This window comes from Psammomys obesus, unplaced genomic scaffold, assembly GCF_907164565.1.
Source record: "Psammomys obesus unplaced genomic scaffold, mPsaObe1.curated_primary_1811, whole genome shotgun sequence".
Taxonomy (NCBI): Eukaryota; Metazoa; Chordata; class Mammalia; order Rodentia; family Muridae; genus Psammomys; species Psammomys obesus.
In genome coordinates, this window is record NW_026585643.1 from 2,767,994 (window position 1) to 2,790,995 (window position 23,002).

Genomic DNA, 23,002 nt, shown 5'->3' on the forward strand with positions numbered 1-23,002 from the left:
AGGACTGCTGCAAGTTCAAAGCCAACATCTGCAGCTAGATTTAAAAAATAAAGGGGAAAAAACCCCACTTTTTCTTTTTTTTTTTTTTTAAGCCAGGCCTATTAGCACACATTCACCTTTAATCCCTTCACTCACTAGTCAGGGGAAAGTGGATCTCTCTGAGTTTGAGGCCAGCCTATCTCCATAGTGAGCTCTGAGCCACCCAGAGCTACACACTGAGACCTTGTCTCAAATAGTCAGACACTGAGAGATAAGTAGCCAAAATAAAAACAGAATTCCAAATACACACAAGTCCATATTTAACTGTAGAGGACAGAGAGTTAACTTACGTTGTCAGCAAGAAGGCCCCATCACCACATCTCTCCAGAGCCTTTCGTGCAGGAGGTTTCGCTGCAAATTCTACAAAACCTTTTCCTGTAGCTCTACCACGATCATCCACAACCACAACAGCTTTCTCTACTGGACCAAACTGGGAAAACGCTTGTTCTAGAAGCTCATTGGAAACAACTGGAGAAAGGTTCTTGACTGTTAGGGCTGCTCCGTGTGTAGCAAAGCGAATTCGGAGAGGTCTGCTCTTCAGTATGGTGCCATCCAGCTCTGCTTTTGCAATTTCAGCCAGTGTTCTGGATTCCTTTTTAGGAGGAAAAGTCATTTTTTTAAAAGTTGAGTAACAAAAAATTAAAATAGTGGTTTGGCTCTAAGGAAGAGACTAGGTAACCCTGGGAAACAGATAATAAGGCCCATTTTATCTTTAACATTGGCATCACATGCTTTTACTGCATATTCAAAACATCACTGTAAATATTTTTTTAGTTTTTAAAACTTAAAAAAAAAAACAAAAAAACAACTTCAGTCAGCAGTAGTGGCACAAGCCTTTAACCCTAGCACTCAGGAAGCAGAGGCAAGCAGGTCTGAGTTCTCGGACAGCCTGGTCTACTGAGCAAGTTCCAGGTCAGCCAGGGAATGCACAGAAAAATCCTGTCTTGAAAAACAAAACCAAAAACCAAAAATCACTATTTTTTGAGAACAAGTATCAGTTTCTAGAACTACCATAAGAACAGTAATTCTTCATACCTGCCTCAATTTTGACAATGATTTATTGGTTCGTTTATTTATTTCTAGGCTGTTTTCTCAGCCTAGGCTGACCTCAAAGTTGCCCCTTCCTCCACCACCCCTGACCCCCTGTGTGAGAGCTAAGACATAAGCATGTGCTACCATGCTGGCCGACACTACAGTAAATCAAATTAGCCCTGCAGCCTACCCACATTATCTGCAAACACGACCATTAGGTTTGTTAATCACGCCTCCAAAAACACCTACCTGGGCTACATATCTTTTTGGTAACATGGGAGAGAGTCAAATGCAAATTCATGGACTAAATTTTCTCCTTTATAATGAAAAGCAAGTGATTTAGTCAGATTTGAGCAATCTCCTAAGTGCTGCAATTTAGGTATTTCTGTTGTGCACAGCTAGAAAGTTCTCTGTGCCATAAATGAGTATATTTTCTAGTTTGTAAGTACTTATGCACTCTTGCTTAATAGGAAGGCAAGAACTGTTACAGTCCACAAATTACTTGTTACTCAATGAGACACTATCTCCCAAAACAAGCCAATAAGATGCCTGAGCCGGTAAGGGTACTTGTCATTAAGCAAGATGACTGATGTATGACCCCTAGGACCCTCAGAAGGAAAAAAAAAGATTCCCAGGGCTGGAGAGATGGCTCAGTGGCTAAGAGCACTGTCTGCTCTCCCAAGGTCCTGAGTTCAACTCCAGGCAACCACAGGATGGTTCACAACCATCTGTGATGTGATCTGGTGTCCTCTTCTGGCATACAGATAGGGCACTCATATACATAACAAAATAAATAAATTAAAAAGAGAACAGATTCCCAAAGGGGGTTCTTACACCTCCACATGTGTGCTGTGAGGGCACTAATTTATTAAAAATATTGGCATGGTCATACTCACGCGTGTGTGCGCGCGCACAGAATACATAGATCTAGCAAAGAATTCAAAGAGAAACTTCCTTCTTGGAGATTTCACACTTGCGGTACAAGATAAGTATATATAATAATAAATAACTGATAAATTTAATAGAAATGTTCTTCATTGTGCTCTGGGAACTCTCCACGACCACAAAGAGCTTTTATATGCTTATATGAGAAGTTTATCAGGGAGGGAGGGAAGGATTGGGAGGGAATGAAGGAGGGAGCTACAGCTGGGATACAAAGTAAATAAACTGTAATTAATATTAAAAAATAAAATTAAAAAAAAAGAATTGTATCTACTTGTAGTGGTGGTACACAACCTTTAATCCCAGCACTGGGGAGGCAGAGGCAGGAGTTCAAAGCCAGTCTGTTTAACAGAGCAAGTTTCAGGACAGCCAGGACTACACATAGAAACCTGGTAGCAAAAAGAGGGGGGGAGGGCCTAAGGTACAACGCCTTTTTATTCAATCTCTAAAATATTTACCACAGCTGAGCATGGTGGCAAGCATCTTTAAACTTGAGAAGCAGAGGCAAAAAAATCAGGAATTTCAGTAATCCAAAACTGGCCTGAGCTACATATGAGGACCTCAAAAAAATTAAAAATATGCTAGACATGGTAGCATAAACTTTTAATCCCAGCACTTGGGAGGCAGGAGCAAGTGAATCTCTGTGAGTTTAAGGTCAGCCTGGTCTACAGAGCAAGTTCCAGGACAACCAAGGCTAATACTGATACTCTGTCTCAATCAATCTATCAATCAACCAACTTAAGGGGACTGGAAAGACGGCTCAACACCTAAGAGAATTTGCTGTTCTTGAAGAGGTCCAGTTCCCAGCAACCACACACGTGGGGCCTAACTCCAGTTCCAGAAGCTCCTGCACTCTCCTCTGACCTTGGTCATCAAGCATGCATGTGATGAACACAGACACTTACAGACAAAACACATGTAAATTAATAAATCTAGGTCAGGGGTTGATGGCACAACACATTTAATCCCAGTACTTAGGAGGCAGAGGCAGGCAGATCTCTATAAATTCTAGGCCAGCCTGGTCCACAAGTTCCAGGCCAGCCAGGGCTACACAGAGAAACCCTGTCTCAAAGAAAACAAAATAAATAAATACATCTAAAAAGAATTTTTGCAAATAATAGTAAAGGCCAGCAAGACAGCCCAGCAGGTAAACATGAGGCCACCAAGTCTGATGATCTGGTTTCAATCCCCAAAACCAAGTACCAAGACAACCAAGTTGTCTTCTGACCTCCACACTTGTACCATGGTTTGCATGTCTAAAACACACAAATGAAGGATAAAAAAATATTGTCAATTCTCCTAAAATTAAAAGTAGATGTTTACAGTCTAAAAGTTACAGTTCTTCTGCAAAATCCCATCTATAACACTATGTTTATAAAAATGCAAATGAAGCCAACCTATTCAGAGATACCAAAGTCTGTACCTTGTCTTAGTGGTATAAGCCTGTAATCCCCAAACTCAAGAGGCTCAATCAAGAGGATCATAAATATTAAATAAATAGATAGATAGATAAATGGGGTAGGCCACCTTTGAGCTGGAGTGGAGATAGTTTAAATGCTAAGTTGTGTACTGCATTCTTGCATTGGGCCTGAGTTCAGTTCCCATCAACTACATGAGGCAGATCACAACCACCTCTAATTCAGTTCCAGTGAATCCAACTCCCTCTTCTGGATGCCACTGAGACCTGCATTCACATGCCCACATAGATATATGCAAATTCACATAATTAAATTTTTTTAGATGACTGAGATACAGCTCAGTGAAATAAACACTTGCTTAGCATATACAAAGCCCTCATTCCAATCTCCCAGTACTGTACACTCAAACACATACACACAATCACCACACACAACTCAAGTCTTCTTCTTAGCTTTTATCCTAACTCAACAATATTAATAGCAGCAAACAATAACTAAAGAATCAAGTACTTTGCTAGTCAATGTGTAATATAATCTAGCAGCACTGAATTAAAACACTATCAAGGAATTGGGAATAGAAAGGAATATGAGGAAAAATCTTGAGTTTCTATACTTTCATATAAGTGTGGGGTTTTTTGTTTTTGTTTTTTTTTTTTTTTTTTTTTTTGGCCAGTGGAAAAGTATTTTCCTTTTCATAAAAAAAAAAAAAAAAAAAAAAAAAAAGCCTTTCACTGTGTGTATACATAATACATATAGTATTCTAAAAAAGTAATACTGGGCTCTAGTTAATGGCAAGCATGCTGGAATGTTAAGAGTCATAAACTGGTGGAGAGATAACAGATATTAAAAATTTGGCAGAAGCCAGGAGAGGGTACAGCATGCCTGTACTTCCCAGCACTCAGGGAGGCAGAAGCAGGCAGATCTCTGCGAGTTCGAGGCCAGCCTGGTCTCCAGAACAGCCAGAACTACATAGTGAGACCCTCTCTTGGAAAACAAAAAACAAAAACAAACAAAAGGCAGACCATCTTTGTAAAATCTCCATGGGTAAGCATGAGAACATCTGCAACTCTACCCCTACAATTTTTCTGGAATGAAATGTTGGTAGGAACTGTAAGACTGAAAAGAATGTTTCTAAAGGGCAGCTCCTGCATGCATTCATTGACCCAACCATCAAGTCACAACTTCTGTCATTTCATAGGGGGAGGGGGTCTTAATTTTACATTAAGTAAATGATTTTGTGCGTTTTTAGTTTTTTTGAGACAGCTCGCTCTACATAGCCCTGGATGTCCTGGGACATAGTATGTAGCTCAGGCTGGCCCTCAAACTCACAGGAATCCATTTGCCTCAGCCTTCCAAGTGTTATAAAGGCATGCACCATCATGGCCATGTCTGGCTATATCAAGTAAATTTTTACTTTTGTCAACTACCTCCATTTTAATGCTTGGAACAAAATGTTTACGCAAAGAATCTCAATAATATTTTTACGTCCTGCTACCCAGAGCTGGGTGAAACGGTTCAGCAGATAAAAAACTTGCTTTCAAGCCAGACAACGTGTGTATAATCCCCACAACCCACAAAGTACCATCTCCCACAAGTTGTACGGTTCTTTATTTGTGTGTGTGCATGCCTGCGAACACGCATACATGTACACATCATTTTCAATAAATTTAAGGCAAGGGGCTAGAGAGATGGCTTGGTGGATAGAAGCACGAGCTACTCTCCAAGAGGACCTGGGCTCAGGTTCCCAACACCCATACAGCAGCTCAACCAACTGTGACTCCAATCCCAGAGGATTTGACGCCTTATTCTTGCCTCAGTCGTCACTACACTCACATGATGCACAGACGTGCACTCACAGGCATACCCTAAGACAAAGAAATATATATAAATAAAATCTAGAGTAAGGAGACATTTGTTCACAGTCCCCCAAAAAATGTCATACAAGAGGACCATTGGGAATTCAACATCACCCTGTACTACAGGGCGAGTTTGATGCCAGGTTGGTCTGTACTGGTCCCTATCTCGAACAGAAATATAAAAGAACTGGACTCGCTGGTGCATGCCTGTGATCCCAGCACTCAGGGAGGCAGAGGCAGGAGGAATGCTGTGAGTTTCAAGGCCAGCCTGGCCTACAAATCGAGTCCAAGACAGAGAAACCCTGTCTCAAAATAACAAAAAAAAAAGAAAGAAAGAAAGAAAGATAAAAGAAATTTGTGCTTCAAAGATTAACAAATTAAGACTGGATATAACGTCTTTAGTCCCAATACTCTGGGGAGGATAAGGCAGGCAGATTTCTATGTGCTCTAGACTAGACAAAGATACATAGCAGGATCCTGTCTCCAAAAATAAATAAATATTAGCAAATAAAAATTATTTCTATGGACAATGGAGATACATCAGCAGGTAAAGACACTTTTTTTTTCAAGGTAGGCTTCTCTTCGTAGCCTTGGTTGTCCTGGCCTGGATCTGCAGATCCGCCTGCCTCTGCTTCTGCTTCCCAGAGTGGTGAATGCACAGGTGTCCACCACCATGCTTGGCTAGGTAAAGGCACTTGCTGTCAAGACTGATGACCTAAACGGTATCCCTGGGACCAACAAAGTGAGAAGAGCTAAATTATTTCTGTTCCCTGACTCTACAGGTATGCTGTCATGCACATATACACAAATATGTAAGTGGAAGTAACAAAAATGCTGTTTAAATGGTATTTTCTAGGGGCTGGAAAGATAGCTCAGCAGTTAGGAGCATTTGTTGCTCTTTCAGAGGATCTGGATTTGGTTCTCAGCACCTACATAATGGCTGGCCACCATCTATGAATCTAGCTGAAGGGAATCCAATGCTTTCTTCTGTCCTCCATGGACATCAGGCCCATACATGGTGGTGGACACATACATGCAGACAAAAACACACAAACACTTGTATTTTTTGTTTTTTGAGTCACAGTTTCTCTGCACAGCCCTGGCACTCACTCTGTAGACCAGGCTGGCCTCAAGCTCACAGAAATCTGCCTGTCTCTGCCTCCCAGGTGCTGGGATTCAAGGTGGACACCACCATGCCCAGGTCGGTGATAATATGTTTTTTAAAAGTACTTCTAGAAAGCCAGGTGGTGGCACATGCCTTTAATCCCAGCACTTGGGAGGCAGAGACAGGCAAACCTCTGAGTCTGCAGAGTGAGTTCCAGGACAACCAGGGCAACACAGAAAAACCATCTCAAAAAAAAAAAAAAATCAAATATTAAGATATAACCATAAAAATAACAAAAACCACTTCTCTGTGTAATGTCCCCCTATACAAACGTTTGTTAGTGTGGTAGTCTGAATAAGAGTGACCCCCACAGGCTCATATTGAGAATGATTAAGAGGTGTGGCCTTATTAGAGGTGTGTGGGCTTTGAGGTTTCAAAAGCCCAGCCGTTCTCAGCTCTCTCTGCCTCCGGCTTCTGGATCAACTTGTAGGCTCTCAGCTACTGCTGGATATGCTCCCCTCGATGATGGTCATGGACTCTACCCGCTGGAACTGTGCTAACCTCTGGAACACGTGCTGGCCCCCAATTACTGTCAGGAGCGTGCTGATCTCGAGGGCTTAGGGTAGACAGCAGGCAACGCAAAGACAGAGGGAGAGTACTTCGCAAAGATGCTGGAGAGGGAACCCTGGGCCTTGGGCACGCTTGGCCAGCGTTCTGCCACTGAGCTACACCCCCCGCCCTTCAACGCACACCCTCCGGAAAGGAAAAGGATGACTACGGATCGTTCCTTCAAGGAACAAGTCCGCTGCTGAGATTTCTCACCGAGCTCATTCCCAATTCACCCCCGTTGGCGATTTCGTCCCACAAGACTACCAACCCAGACGACGCGGGGCCTCCGTGACCCCGCCCCCCGCCAGACCCCGTGTTCGCGGGTCTGGCCCGCGGCCGCGAGCCCGAGACCCGCAGAGGACAGAAACCCTGCGGCGCCCGGGGCCGAGCCGCGGCCTCTTTGTGTCCCCGCGGCCCGCCGCAGACTCACCAGGCGGATGAAGCCGAAGCCGCGGTCGCGGTTGATGAAGACCTCGCTGGGCTCGCCGTAGCGCTCGAAGAGCCGCTTGAAGTCCTCCTCCGTGATGTCGGTGGGCAGGTTGCCCACGAAGAGGCGGCAGCGCTGCGTGTACGTCTTCTCGCCCGGCTTGAGGAAGCTCTTGATGTCGATGGTGAAGCCCATCTCCTCGTCCGGGTGCTCCTCCGAGGGCGCGGGCGGCGGCGCCTGCTCCCCGGCCAGCGTCAGCGCCATGGCCGCCGCGGCCACCGGCTCGCTCTCGCCGGCCGCCGACTCCAGGGCGCGAAGGCGGGCCGGGTTTTTCTCAATGCGCACTTGCTTCAGGTTCCCCCTTAGCATCATCTCAGCGAGTTCGCCGGGGATGCAGGATGCGGCCTAGGCGTCGATGTGCACGCGTCTCCACATGTAGCTATGGAAACGGAGCGAGGAAAGCCAGGCGAAGGAGGAGAACCCTGCCTCCCCGCAATCACGCCCGCCGCGGCCGAAGGCTCAAAATGGCGCCGCTTCAAACTGCGGTTGGAAGAGACGCGGAGCTGGAGTCCCGCCCCCTCCGCCACGCGCCTGCGCGGAGCCCGCCGCCGCGGACCGTTTGCGAGCCCGGCGCGTGCGCACACTGTGGCGAGCTGTACTGTCCGCACCTAGGGGCGTCGCGTCTTAAGACATTGGAGACCCTTGGGGGAGGGGTCTGTTTGTGTTTTTTGCTTTTTGCAGCTGCGTGTGTACATCCGAGGCTGGCCTTGAGCTGTTGATCCTCCGGCCTCAGTCCTGGGACACCCAGGTCACACACTGCATGTGAGGAACAGGGTATTTGTGTGCAGTAACAGAGTGAAAACATAATAATTTAGGGAATGTATTTGCCTTTTTAAATATTACAGTAATTATCATTGAATGGGAAAATGAAAACTTGCATGTTTTCAGCACTGGGTAGACTAGGGAAGGAGGATACCGAGTTCAAGGTCAGCCTGGGCTGCATAACAAGATGTATATATTTAAAAAATTAAAAACTGGTTCCTTTTATTTTTCTTGAGACGAGCTTTCCCTAAATAACCCTGGCTGTCCTGGGACTCCTTCGTTAGACCAGGCTGGCCTCGAACTCACAGAGATCCACATATGATCCACAGAGATGTGCCTGCTAAGTGCTGGCAATGAAGGCATGTGTCACCACACCAGGCAATGATAATCTCTTTGTGTAGACTTGGCTGGCTTGGAACTCACAGATTTAAAAAAAAAAAAAAGAGAAAGAGAGAAAAGGAAAAAGAAAAATCTTTCGGCAGGTGTGGTAGCTCACACACATGTAATCCTAGCTAACACTTGGGAAGCAGGAAAAGTCTGATGAAAATAATAAAATTGTTGAAAATCGTATTTCCTGATTAAGAAATCCAATTTTATTTTGTCAGTGCTGGGACTGAACCCGCACCTTTGCATACCAGCACTGAGCTATGGCCCCAGCCCTTCAATGGGGTTTTCTGAAACAATTGTATTTTAGTTTGGTTTGGTTTGGAGGTTTTTGTTTGTTTTCTTTTCTTTTTGAGACAGAGTCTCTCTACATACGTGGCCTTGCCACACTGGAACTCTGCGTAGATGAGGCTGGCCTTGAACTCACAGAGATCCTCCTGCCTCTGTCTCTACCTTCCAAGAGCTGTGGTTAAAGGTGTGCACCACTACCCATCCCAGCTGTGTTGTGATTATTGACTTTAGAGAACTCCTTGGAATAGATTATACAGTTAGTATTGAGATCATGAACCCCTGTGGACCAGACTTCTGCATCACCAACTTACTTTGTAGGGATTCAGGTAGCAAAAGTTAAGATTTGTGGAGAATTCTGAACCTCCCACCTCAGCCTACTCCTGTACAGCCACTGGCACTTACAAGGTGACTCCTCAAAGACCGTGAAAAGTGACTAAACTCACATGGCATTCTTCGAGGAGTTAAGCAGTTTCTCATGAAAGTGAGCGTTTTTCGTACAATATGAAACTCAGGAGCTGGAGAAATGGCTCAGTGGTTAAAGGTACAGCTGTTCTTTTAGACCTGGCTTTTAACACCCACATGACTGTTCACAACCTAGTTGCATGGATCTGACCCTCTTCAGGCCCTGTGCACCAGACATATACACACAGGCAAAACATTCATTCTTAGAAGAGAAAATTTTTTAAAAATTGGGAAATGTGATTTTGTTGTTTTGTTTTCAAGACAGGTTTCTGTTTAGCTAGGCTGATCTCAAACTCAGAGATCTACCTGCTTCTGCCTCTCAGCCGAAACCTATTCTTACATGTTAATCAAAGTAAAGAAACATGTTCACACAGAATCCTTTATGCAGATCTTCTTAGGAGCTTTATTTGTTTGTGGCAGGGTCTCATACACTCTAGGCTGACTCACTGTGTAGCTGAGACTAGCCCTGAAACGATGATCTTCCTGCCTTCACCTTTGAAGTGCTGGGTTCACAGATGTGCCTCACAGAAACTAGCTGCAGTGTGTGTGTGTGTGGGGGGGGGGGGAGATACTGCACTTTGCCTGAAATCAACAAAAACTGGAAAAAAGCTTTGGACTGGTGAGGAGATTAAACATGTTACCTGGTGGTGCGGCTTGAGTTTTGTTTTGATTTTGAAACAGAGTCTCACTAGGTAGCCCTGGCTGTCCTGGAACTTGCTGTGTAGACCACACTGTCCTGAAACTCACTGAGCTCTACCTGCCTCTGTCAGCCAAGTGCCGGCATTAAAGGCATGTTTCTAAAGGTGTCAGAAACAGAGGCAGTTTATTAAGAAATAAAAAGGGCATGGTATTCGGGAGGCAAAGGCAGGCAGATCTCTGTGAGGCCAAGGCCAGTCTAGTCTACAGAGATAATTCCAGGACAGCCAAGGCTACAAAGAAGCCTTGTTTTCAAAAACCAACAACAAGAAAGAAAGAAAAAAAGGAAGGAAGGAAGGAAGGAAGGAAGGAAGGAAGGAAGGAAGGAAGGAAGGAAGGAATCAGCAAATTCCTCCAGCCTCAGTTTTTCCCGACTGTCCTGGATTAACTGCATACTCCTCTAAGGACTGCTTCTGTCTCCTACAAGTCTCTCTAGACACTGCTGGGTGTGACTGCAGATTCCACATCCATACATCCATAATCAGAGTTTGAGAGGATGAGATAGGAAGACGAAACATGTGCAGCTAACATGGATGGGCTGCAAATATAAATAAATTAGCCAGGCAGTGTTGGCTCACGCCTTTAATCCTAGCAGTTGGGAAGCAGGTGGATCTCTGAGTTCCAGGACAGTCAGGGCTACACAGAATAACCCAAAAACAAAAACAAACAAACAAAGAAACGAACAGAATTAATTTCCAAATAGATGTGTTTTATATTTCATGTCACAGGAGTTAGATGTGAAGTACATCATTTCTCCTTGACCTCTCTCAACTTTAAGACCATGTGTTTGTTTCTCCCTTTGACAAAAATTCTAAGTCATAAAAGTTCATTCCAACATAATTCTCTCTGTGTCTCACTTTCTTCCTCCCTTAATTTGTATTGGATCTATTAATACAAGTATTTTATGGGGCCATAATCTCTATATCTCTTTCCTACCTTTTTAAACTAGTTATGAAATCTTCTTCCTCAGATCAACACTTCCCTCCTCTCCTCCCTCACTTGTAGCTGGCAACATCCAGTCTGTTTTTTTTCACTGTAGAAAGAAGGACACATTTTGAAGATAATACTGAGGAGATCCTTATCACAAAAATCAGCTGACTCCCGTGTGTTGCTACTACCCACTCTTCTTGTCCCAGTGAATAAACGGCCAAAGCTTTTCTCTGAGGCTACTGGTTATCATCCTTCTGTCTTGTTCTTTGTTTCAGCAGTTAACCTACCAGATATCCTGAAACGAACTTTTCATTTGTTTGTTTTGGTTTTGTTTTTTCTTCCAAGAGGGCTTTTCTGTATTGCCTTGGCCGTCCTGTAACTTACTCTGTAGACCAGGCCAGTCTCTAATCACGGAGATCTGCCCTCTTCTGCCTTTGTGAGGGCAGGAATTAAAGGTGTGGACCACACCCACCCATCTTGAAATGAACAATTCCTTTTTTTTTTTTTTTTTAAAGATTTATTTATTTGTTTTATGTATGGGTGCTCTACCTGTCTGTACACCTGCATGCCAGAAGAGGGCATCAGATCCCTGCTGGGAATTGAACTCAACCCCAAAATGAACAATTCTTTTTTTTTTTTTTAAGATTTATTTATTTTATGTATATGAACATTGTTTTCATGCACAGCAGAAGAGGGAATGAGAGTCCATTACAGATGGTTGAAAGTCACCAAGTGGTTGCTGGGAATTGAACTCACATCCTCTGGAAGAACAGCCAGTGCTCTTAACCACTGAGCCTTCTCTCCAGCCCCCAAAATGAACAATTCTTAATCTGTTCTAGAGTTACTGTGCACCTAGATGGCAAATAAGCATGTCAGGCTAAATGTGTCTAGGGCTGGGCATGACACCGAGTGCCTGTAATCCCAGCACTTGGGGATGGAGGTAGAAGGATCAATTCAAAGTCATGCTCTGCTTCCTGGCAAGTTCAAGGACTACATAAGGACCTGTCTCAAACAAACACCCTAAATTCCTACAAAACAACCTGTTCCCACCATTGCTATGCGCTCTTCCCACATTAAGCTCACCCAGTCCTTTCCATTGCATAAAGGCACTATCTTTCATCCACAGCATGAAACCAACAGTGTGAGGTTCATAGTGGACCCCTTTCTTTCCACATACTCAGTGTCCAAGCAGCAAATACTCTTGGTTCTATCTTGAAAAAAATACCCCAGGTTGGAGAGATGGCTCCATGACTAGGAGCACTCACTGCTCTTACAGAGGACCCAGTTTGGTTCTAAGCACCAACAGGGTGCCTGACAACCACCCCCAGCTCCAGTTCCAGGGAATCTGAGGCTCTCTTCTGCCCTCTTGGGCACCTGAACACATATAGTGCACATGGACTTTTACAGTCACACATAAATAGGCATAAATGATAAGCTGTTATTTTAAAAGATAACTCAAACGTTCTACGCTAACTCACCTTCTAAGTCCTCGTTATTCCCTAATAATGTTTGTGGCACTGCCTGGCCTATACTCCTGGTTCTACCCTGGCCTTATCACTAACTCCAGTACATCAGAATGTGACTGTATTTTGAAAGAGAGTCTCTAAAAAGATAATTAAGATTAAATAAAGCCAAAAAGGATGGAAGCAAAATGAACACGACTAACGTCATTATGAAGAGAAAAGATGATGATGTGCCGGAAGACATGGAGAAGCCAGAGAAAACAGATATCTGGACACCGGGCAGAGGTCTCAGAATACAACTGTGCTGGCAACTTGTCCTGTGCTCTGAGCTTCCAGAAGGAAGGAAGGTATTTCTGTGTTTGAACCACTAAGGCCATGGGACTTTTGAAAATTATTTATTTTTATGTGTGTGATTGTTTTGCCTGCACATATGTCTATGCACTGTTATGGGGTCCACTTAAATCCGACATAACTCAAACACCAGATCAATGAAGATGATGAAAAATTATTGTTATCAAGCTGCTACTGATCAGTCAGGACCAAAACTGAAACCCAGAGCCAGAACATCACAGACTATTTAAGCTTGCAAAGCACAAACATCTGTGGCAAGTTATTGTCACATTTTTGCACCAATTAGGATTGGAGTTGGTTCCTGTGCCTGGAACATGAACTTGTTTGACCCTGCCAGCAAGATGGAGAAGGTGTCCTTGAGATGGCTGGACTCAGACAACTGTCTCCTTACAGCAGAAGCTGTTCAGCTATTGGGGAGTCCCCAGCTCCCCTAGGCTCTGGGACCTTGGACCTTGAAATTAGTTTCTCCCTATGATTAAATGAAGTCTGAAAATGAAATGGCAGTAATCAGAACAAGTTTCTGTTGCTTGATCCCAGCAAGTACCACTTGTGTGCCAGGTGCCTATGGAGGACAAAAGAGTCTATCATCAGATCCCCTGGAACAGGAGTTAGAAAGCTGTGAACAGGCATGTGGTGCTGGGAATCAAAGCCAGGTCCATCAGGAAGAGCACTCATTGCTCTTAACCACTGAGCCATCTCTCCAGCCCCAGTCTCTGCTTGTAGGGCTCATTTTGAAAACTCTGCTTTATTTGGCATGTTTAGGACTCTACCTCTCTTCCACCAACCCCCTCAAGCCTAGGTAGGGGAGAGAAGATTAGTGGTGAGTGAAGGCACAGACCGCTTTACTTCTCCTGGCTGTTTAGGATGTAGGGTCTTTGGGGATATATCAATCTCTATCAACAGCAAACACATCCCGCAACACCCGTCTCCTCTTTCATGGGCTCTCAAATTTATATCTTCAGAGTCTTAGACCACACTGCTCTCTGTGCCCCATGAGGTGGTTAAGAGCTGGCAAAAGCCACACCTCCCATGAGACAATGGACAGCTGTGGCAAACTATAGCCCAACTAGGATCGCACACTTGAGATTAAAACAAAAATATATTTACATAGCATAGCATAACTAAGTTTTAAAAAAAGATTTATTTATTTTATGTATGAGCGCTCTACCTGCATATACATCTGCACACCAGAAGAGGGCACAAGATCACATTAAAGATGTGATCATGTGATGTGGTTGCTGGGAATTGAACTCAGGATTGATCTGGAAGAGCAGACAGTGCTCTTAATCACTGAGCCATCTCTCCAGCCCAAATAAATGCATTTTTAAGGAAATCAAAACTTCCATTACACCTGGTACTTAAGAAAAAATGTAAGCCAGGTGGTGGTGGCGCACACCTTTGATCCTAGTACTTGGGGGACAGAGGTAGGCAGATCTCTGAATTTGGTCTACACAGTGAGTTCCAAGACAGCCAGGGCTACACAGAGAAATCTTGTCTAGGAAAATTAAAAAAAAAAAAAAAGGTACTATATCCATATATAACTAATTTGTGCTATGTACCAACAAGAACCTGCTTTAAATTTTCATGTCACTAACAACCCCCAGGCTATACTAGGCAAGGTTGGTGGTACAGTTAGTTAATACCACAGGGACAGGACTATCTAAAGACACATTTAGTAGTGCGTTAGCTATACAAAAAGACAATGTAAAACTTAAAAACAAACCTTACACCATCTTACATTCCAATGTTTTTTTTTTTTCCTTAAAAGGAGTGAGCTTTGAATGGGGCGGTGTGTAAAATGCTTTATAGAAGAAAAGACTGTTAGAACCAACTTAGTCATCATCACCTTCTTTTTCTTCATCTGCCTCATCCTCTTGGTTCTTCTCTTTTCTTGCTCTCTTCAGCCCTCACGGCCCACCCCCCACCCCCTTTTCTCTGCATCAGGTTTCTCCTTAGCTCTGTAGGCATCCATATCCTCTTTATCTTCTTCCTTTAGCTTAACAACCTTCTTTTTCTTAGGCTGCCTGTTATCTGCAACAGTGTTGTTCCGCATCGTGTGACCAAACTTCTCCTGGGGAGACACAGCACACAGACCGACTCACCCCAGATAGGGAGCCCACAACAGGCCCAAGCATGGTACCCCAAATCCCACCTGGTGAACCAGTGAGTTTTATTGGGGTTACTTACAGGAATATGAGTGAGGGGTTACCTAAAGACAAGTGCGTCACCAAGGCCGACCACAGCATGGGAGGCAGCCCTCAAAAGCTGAGAAGCTGAAGCACACAGCACAGCCTCAGGCAGCTGAACAGTTGGATACTGTCCTTTCCCAGTTGGTCTGAAGCTCTTCCAGGCAGCTCAGATGTTTTTCTCTTCTCCGAGGTAGCTGGTTTGGTCTCCGTCTTCTTTGCAGCTCTGTTGCTTCAGCCTTAGAGAGACTCTCAACTTTTATTGCTTACTTTGGCGGGAAGAGGGGCTAGTGAATCTGGTCAATTTTGGGATTTCCTGAAGCTCCTTTGAATTTGGGGTTTTTTTTTTTTGTGTGTGTGTGTGTGTGTGTGTGTGTGTGTGTGTGTGTGTGTGTGTGGTGTTGGTATAATGTTCTTTTAAAATGTATATACCTTAAGCTTGTTAATTCAAATGCTGATTTGCCCACCCCCAACTCTCTGGTTTCAATCTGGATATTGCATTGTGATACTCACTCTTGTGTAAACAGGACACAAATAAAGCAACTAGATACAATGTTGTGCAATGGGAGGAGCCAGAAGGCAGGAAAGGCGTGGGAGGAGAAGAGCACGAGGAGAGCAGAGCGGGAGGAGAGAGCTTGGAGGACTTAAAGCATGAACCAGACCTAAGATTTCACAAAAAGCAAGTAAAATGTGGGAAATCTAAATGTTAGGAAACTGAGGGCTTGGAGGTTTAGGAGGGAGTAAATATTGCCCAGGATTGTGTTCTAGGTTAACTAAAAACCCAGTCTCTGTGTGGTGATTTGGTTATACAGCTGCTGAGGATTAACAGCAGCGTTACCAGAAGATAAACCGATAGTAAATTTTAATTACCGCCTACAACAAATGGCGCCCAACTAATCTAAGAATCCACACCTTTTAAATCTTACTTTATCATAATTTGGTGGGGGGAATAAGCTCCCAGTGATGCAAACCGAACTTAAAATCTAAAAACTCCCAGGTCAGTTACTGTCTCTTTAAGAGAGGCTCTTAAACCTGCCCAGGAGCAAAAGACAGCCTCCTGTGGGCAGACCTGAGACTTCCATAACCAAACTGGCTGCTGCTGCAGTTTAACTGAGGGGTAAAAAGCTTGGCTCTTTTATACTGTGGCTGGCTCAACTGGCTCAGCTCCACAGCCATGGCAGGAAAGAAAGGAACTGGAGGCAGACAAACCTCTAGACAGAGTTTGGCCTAAACTGCATGTAAAATAAAAATTGCCATGGCAGAGGGTGTTTTAATCTCTTTTGGCTTCATTTTGGCTATCATATTCATGGATCTGGTTGCAATATGTTTAATGATATTGGTTCTTCTCCATGTCTTCTCCAAGAAAGTTCAAGGAGAAAATGGGGAGAAAGCCAAGGATTGGGGTACTAAGTTACAGACAATAGTACTCATCCTAATAATTAGGTTAATAATGGCTAGAATTCAAAGCTCTCTGGCTGCAAGATTTTTGTCAGCTCTTTCTGGTAAGGGTCCGCCAATTTACTGAAACATTAACTAAAATAACCAACTGGGCTTTGTTTGTTTGTTTTTTTTTTCCCAAAGATTTATTTATTACTTATACAGTATTCTGTCTGCCAGAAGAGGGCACCAGATCTCATATGCAGATAATTATGAACTACCATGTGGTTGCTGGGAATTGACAAACTCAGGACCTCTGGAAGAACAGCCAGAGCTCTTATTCTCTGAGCCATCTCTCCAGCCCCCTTGGGTTTTGTTTGTTACAGCGTAAATTGGCACAACTGATTCCAAACTTAAAAATTTCTTGTCTCTTTGTTTGATTTTCATTTAAAGGCTTTGAGTTACAAATATACTGATTTAAAACTATATATATCTGAACAAGTTAGTGAAGGCACAAGCCTTTCTTCCCAACACAAGTAAAAAGAAACAGGCAGATCTCTGAGTTCTGGATCAAGCTTATTTACATAATAAAAGGATGGCAACTCCTGCTGTTTAGCCACTTACAGAAATAGTCTAAGATTTTAAATGACAAAATTTTCCTTAAGGTTACCATGTAAATTCTTTTTTCTTAATAATAGATGTTATATCCTTACTGGTCTAAAGGTTGGATTCACATCATTTTTAGGTTTATGTAAAGATAGATAATGTCACACTGCTCTGGAAACTGCCTTATCCTTTTAAATGTGAGACATTTTCACAGGGGAATAATGTTGGTTGTGCCTATGAAAAAAAGACACAAGAGGTTTACAGGTGGAAAAGTACACACCAACTTAGTTTAGTCCTGAAAACTCAAAAAATTATATTCTTAAATTTAAAACAACACAAAACTGTCCATCCCATATTAAAAAAAAAAAAAAAAGGCAAGCCAAAGAATAGCCACTATCATTGTAAAGTCCAGGTACAGGATGCCTAGGGTATACTTAACGCTAAGGGTAAGAGAGTTTATATGCTAATGCTAAGAGAGTTTATATAAAGTTCAGCTATAAAGGCATAACTGTCCAGTCTGTGTAAATAAGGGGCAAGCCAAAAAATAGCCACTATCAATGTAAAGCCCAGGTACAAGATGCCTAGGGTATGCTTAAATGCTAGAGGTAAGAGGGAGTTTAAATAAAGTTTGGCTATAAAGGCATAACTGCCCATTCTATATAAACAAGGGGATAGGACGAATAGCTACAACATATCTAAAAATCTAGGGCTAAACCTCAAAACAGATACAAGATACCTACGGTATGCTTATATTCTAAATTAAAAAGGAGTTTATGTCAAGTTTACTTAAAACATGCATTTTGTATTGCTCAAGGCAACCAGCTTGTCTCTCTAATGGGAGGCTTCTCTAGGGAAATAGGTAGCAACTTGGCCTAATACAACAGGCACGCAAGAGCTCGAAAAGATATTTTAATCTATCTAACCTTGTTTTGATGATAATGATTGTATGTCCAATAATGTAACTGATATTGCTAATCCCTTTACATGGGAACAACTCTAAAACTGAGACACAAAAATGTGTCTCCAGCCAAAAACTTCAACAATACTTGGCCAATAAATCTTTAGCTATAATATCCTCAAAATGTATTATGCTAACCTTTTAATTTGCATAGATAAAATTGGCTTACAGTTTAGTTTCATCCTGCACATCTCATACATTTATAATTTTAGAACTCTATAATGCTTGTGAGAAATTATATGTTTGCAGAACAAAAGAACTGGACACCAGAGATGCTGGATCAAACCTAACAGAATCATTCTTCAGCGTGCTGAGAAATTGACACATCTGTTCCAGCATCTTGCATGTTCCAGCACTGTGCTTGTTCCTGCCTCAACTTCTTCAACTGCTGTTTCTCATCAAAGCCTGCTCCCAAAAGAACTTTGAAGAAAGTTACTAATTTTAACTGGTCCAGCATTTTAGACTGTTCCAAAAAGGACTTTTATTAAGCCTGAAATTTCTCAACATTCAAATGTTATTGGACCACAAATGTTACTGCTTGCTTAATTAACCATTTTTATTTGGGCCCCCTACAGGATTTCTACATGTCCACAATGTCAGCTAGAAGAAACTCATGAGAACGGCATCCAATTTCCTTTAAAGGGGGTTGGGTATGTTTTTGGTTGTTTGCTATGGCTACGAAATTTTTTTGTCATTAGGAGATGTTTATTATTAACGGTCTTATTCAAAGTAAAACAAGGAATATACAGGGATATTTTATAAAAATAGAAAAAAGGGTAGATTATTGAATCTACTCAACTTAAGGTTTTATTTGTTATTACCAAATAAGGTTAATTTTAACTCTGGTATAGGATTTTGCATATTGATGCAAAAATAAGTATTTTTAATACATTGGTATAAGCTTTACTATATTGATAGAAAGTCAAGGTTACTTCCAATACTTTTAAACTATTATTAAAAGGTGGTTAGGATATTAGGTATGTAAGTTAATTATTAGTTATTCAACTCATAGTCATTTCAGACACTAGTCTAATTTATCACAGGAGAATATCTCGTAAGTTTGACAGATAGACATGATTTTGTATACAAAGCGATTACATAAAGATAGGTAGTCTTCAAAAACTTCAGAGACCTACAGAATATGGTATTTAAAATGTTCTTGTTATTTTAAAGATTCTTTGACAATGAGACAAGTCATCTCCTGGCAGCACCCGCCTACCTGAAAGAAGATAATGAGCATCGAAGAACCTCCATATGGAGATGGCTTCAAATGTGGCAATCAAGCCACTCGGGTAAAGAAAATACCCTCACTTCACAACAGACAAATTCTACCTAAAATGGGCAAGCTTAAATACAGGACAAGTCGACGGCCGAACTCTGCCAAGACAGGGTAAGCAAGTCCTAAATAGTTCCTGCTTCACGTATGTCTGTCAAAATATTCTGAGCTGGAAGGCTGAAGATGATGCTCCAATGTTATAGAGAGTTATGGGTGACTAACTGTTCAGCAGCAAACTGTCTCTGTCAATTTTTTATTTTTTGGAAGCTGCTAACATGCACTTCCTATTTACTCTCATAACTAATTTTATTCCTTCTCAAGTCTCTGATGGGGTCGAAGACCAAGTAGTTACAGTATCACATTTAAGATTAAGTTGTTTAGAAATTAAGAAATATTTTTATATAGGTAATACCAATAAGGATAAAAGTTAATTTAGGTATAGAATTTTAAACTTGTCAAGATAGATAGGATAATCAGATACTTTCTCCTAAGATACTCTCTCCATGTGCTAAATACACATGGACTAGACATTGCACGTGTAGATCTTACCTAACAGTTTTCATAATTTCATAATTATTGTTGTATTGAAAGAAAAGGAGCCTTTTATTGGACTTAAAGGGGGAAATGCTGGTATAATGTTCTTTTAAAATGTATATACCTTACGCTTGTTAATTCAAATGCTGATTTGCCCACCCCCAACTCTCTGGTTTCAATCTGGATATTGCATTGTGAAACTCACTCTTGTGTAAACAGGACACAAATAAAGCAACTAGATACAATGTTGTGCAATGGGAGGAGCCAGAAGGCAGGAAAGGAGTGGGAGGAGAAGAGCACGAGGAGAGCAGAGTGGGAGGAGAGAGCTTGGAGGACTTAAAGCATGTACCAGACCTAAGATTTCACAAAAAGCAAGTAAAATGTGGGAAATCTAAATGTTAGGAAACTGAGGGCTTGGAGGTTTAGGAGGGAGTAAATATTGCGCAGCATTGTGTTCTAGGTTAACTAAAAACCCAGTCTCTGTGTGGTGATTTGGTTATACAGCTGCTGAGGATTAACAGCAGCGTTACAAGAAGATAAACCCATAGTAAATATTAATAACTAACTACAACAGTGTGTGTTTTTGTTTTGGTCTGTATGTATCTATATCTATGTATGTATGTATGTATGTATGTATGTATGTCTGTCTGTCTGTCCTGGAACTTGCTCTGCAGATCAGGCTGGTTCCTTTGAGCTTTTCTGAGCTTCCCTGCAGGATGGAATGTTTCAATCTTGAGAACACTGTCACACAACACACTCCTCTCCCAGTTTCTTCACAATGTCAATAGATTAGCCATGATGTTCTCCTTTGATGTTGGGACAAATACTTAAGAAGATGCCTAAGGAAGTCTCTTGGGCACACTGGGGTTCTTGAAGTCCTTTTTGGTCTCATTTTGTGAGGGAAATATAGGTTTCTGTTTTTGCTTTTTCTTTGTTGTTTTTTCGGTTTTGACGTAGGGTTTCTCTGTGTAGATCTGGATGTCCTGGAAGTAGTTTTATAGAGCAGGCTGCCCTCAAACACAGAGATCCTGCCTCTGCCTTTCGAGAGCTGGGACCAAAGGCATGCGCCACCATGCCCGGGAAGGTTTTCATTTCTCATTCATAATCTGCCTTGTCAGCCTTTGCCAAGTCTTTACACACACACACCCTTTATTTTTCCAAGAGCGGTGGCATTTTCCTGCAATTCCAAGATTTGAGAAGTTGAGGCAGAATTGCTACAGTTTTGAGGGCAACTTTAGCTACATAGTAAGTTCAAAAGCAGCATGGGCTACATATTGAGACTGTCTCAAAAGGGGAGTTAGGCTGGAGAGAGGACTCATTGGATAAAATACTTAGTGTTCACACATGATGAACTGTGTGAACATGTTGATCTGTGGTGAATACCTCAGGATATATACATACATAAAACATTATATACATTAAAACAAGAGCTCAGTATGTAACACCAACTGGCCAGAACTCAGATTTCCCTGCTTTTGCCTCCTAAGAGTGCTGAGATTAAAAGTATGTGCTACCACACCTAGACCTCACTTTTTTTTTGACTTGTTCTTTAATTGAAGTATCCTTGTGTAAGAATAGCAGGAGTAACTGTGGTTTTGTTTTGATGGGCTAATTCAGGGAAGATCTTCCAAATTGATTTTTTTTTTCTTTTATTTTCTTTTTTGGCTTTTGTACTCAAGGAGGTAGAACTTCAGAGGCTTGACACCATGCAGGTGCTGTACTGTTAATTCTTATTCTTACCTTCTTCTCTGCTTCCTCCTGAGGCAGGGTCTCACTATGTATCCTGGAGCTGGCTAGGCATGTCTTTTGCTGGCCTCTAATTCACAGAAATCTGTTTTTCAAATATTCTGAGTGCTGGGATTAAAGATTTGCACCACCTTATTTTTTAATTTCTTTCTTTTTTTTTTTTTTGTTTTCAAGACAGGGTTTCTCTGTGTAGCCTTGGCTTTATGAACTCCTTGAAGACCAGACTAGCCTCGAACTCATAGAGAATCGCCTGCCTCTGCCTCCCAAATTCTGGGATTAAAGGGATGCATGAGCACCACCTGGCTCACCTTATTCTTGACAGGTGGCAGTGTTAATATATTAACAACCGCTTAATAAAATTAAACATATATCTAAAATACACACAATGTACAAAAGTCTCATTTTATTCTTTTGGCTTTTTTTTTTTTTTTTTGAGTTTCTCTGTATAGCCCTGGCTGTCCCGGAACTTGCTCTGTGAACCAGGCTGCCCTCAAACTCAGAGATTCATCTATCTGCCTCTGCCTTGCAAGTGCTGAATTATTTCCTTCTTTATTCAGATAGTTTCCATTGCTAGGAAATGAACCCTGGCCTTCAGCATTCTGCACAAGTGCTTTACCACTGAGGCCCCTGAATCTTTTTCCATTTTACTCCCACCCCAACAACTAATTAGAGCCTTCATTTGAACAGTGTGTAATGATCACATATCTGATAGCTTAGAGGAAAAGGCAGTTTTTCTCTTACCGCAGCTAGCATTAAAATAATTGAGACTGAACTATTATATTTAACAAGCTTCGCAGCACAAGAACCGAGCAGTTACTACTCTATTCTTAATGCTGGCTTCCTCCCAGTGCAAATCCCGACAGACAGGAGGCAGAAGCAGGAGCCTGGTCTACACAAGGCGTTTCAATACAGCCAAGGCTATAAGGGTAAACCCCTTCTTGAAAAACCAACAAACAAAACAACCCTGAAAGTTTTTTGGGGGAGGGATATGGGATAGAGAGTGGTTAAGGGCATGTCCTGCTCCTATAGAGGACTCAGGTTCTATTTACAGGATCCATATATATTGGACATCTCCAAGCATTCAAGTTCCAGGTTGTTTGATGACCTCTTCTGGCCTCTGAAGGCATCTGCAAGCATGTGGTACACATGCATACACTCAAGTCCATATACATATACAGAAAAAATTTTGTTTTTAAAGAGGGAGTAGCAGGTATAGTAGCAGTGTTTAATCCCAATACGCCTTTGAGAGAAGAGGCAGATAGCTCTTTATGAGTTTTGAGGCCAGTCTGGTTTGCATATTATGTTTTAGGCAAGTCAGGGCTACACACAATGAGGCCTCATATCAAAAACAGCAAAAAAAAGTTCTACAACGAAGTTCATGCTGTCAACACTTCCCCTCCTGTATTGCAAATTCCAGAGGTGAGATGGGGTGGGCAGAGAGAGGGGGGAAGAGGAGAGGGAGAATTTAGTAAACCTTATTTTCACCAGAGAA

At 42.2% G+C, this 23,002-nt stretch overlaps 1 protein-coding gene across 5 annotated transcripts in view; it reads right to left on the bottom strand.

Moving 5' to 3' along the window:
* Pspc1 (paraspeckle component 1) overlaps window positions 1-7,952 on the bottom strand; it is an 85,562-nt gene extending 77,610 nt beyond the window's left edge. For all 5 annotated transcript variants that reach the window (XR_008721197.1, XM_055616740.1, XM_055616713.1 and 2 more), the window contains exons 1-2: window positions 7,432-7,952; window positions 330-631 (exon numbers count right to left, since the gene is read on the bottom strand). Coding sequence is in view for 4 of the 5 variants with exons in the window: in XM_055616740.1 (XP_055472715.1) it covers window positions 330-631; window positions 7,432-7,800 (671 nt within the window). In the remaining variant the exon portion in view is untranslated. The remainder of the gene's footprint in view (window positions 1-329; window positions 632-7,431) is intronic.
* Between the last annotated feature and the right edge of the window lie 15,050 nt (window positions 7,953-23,002).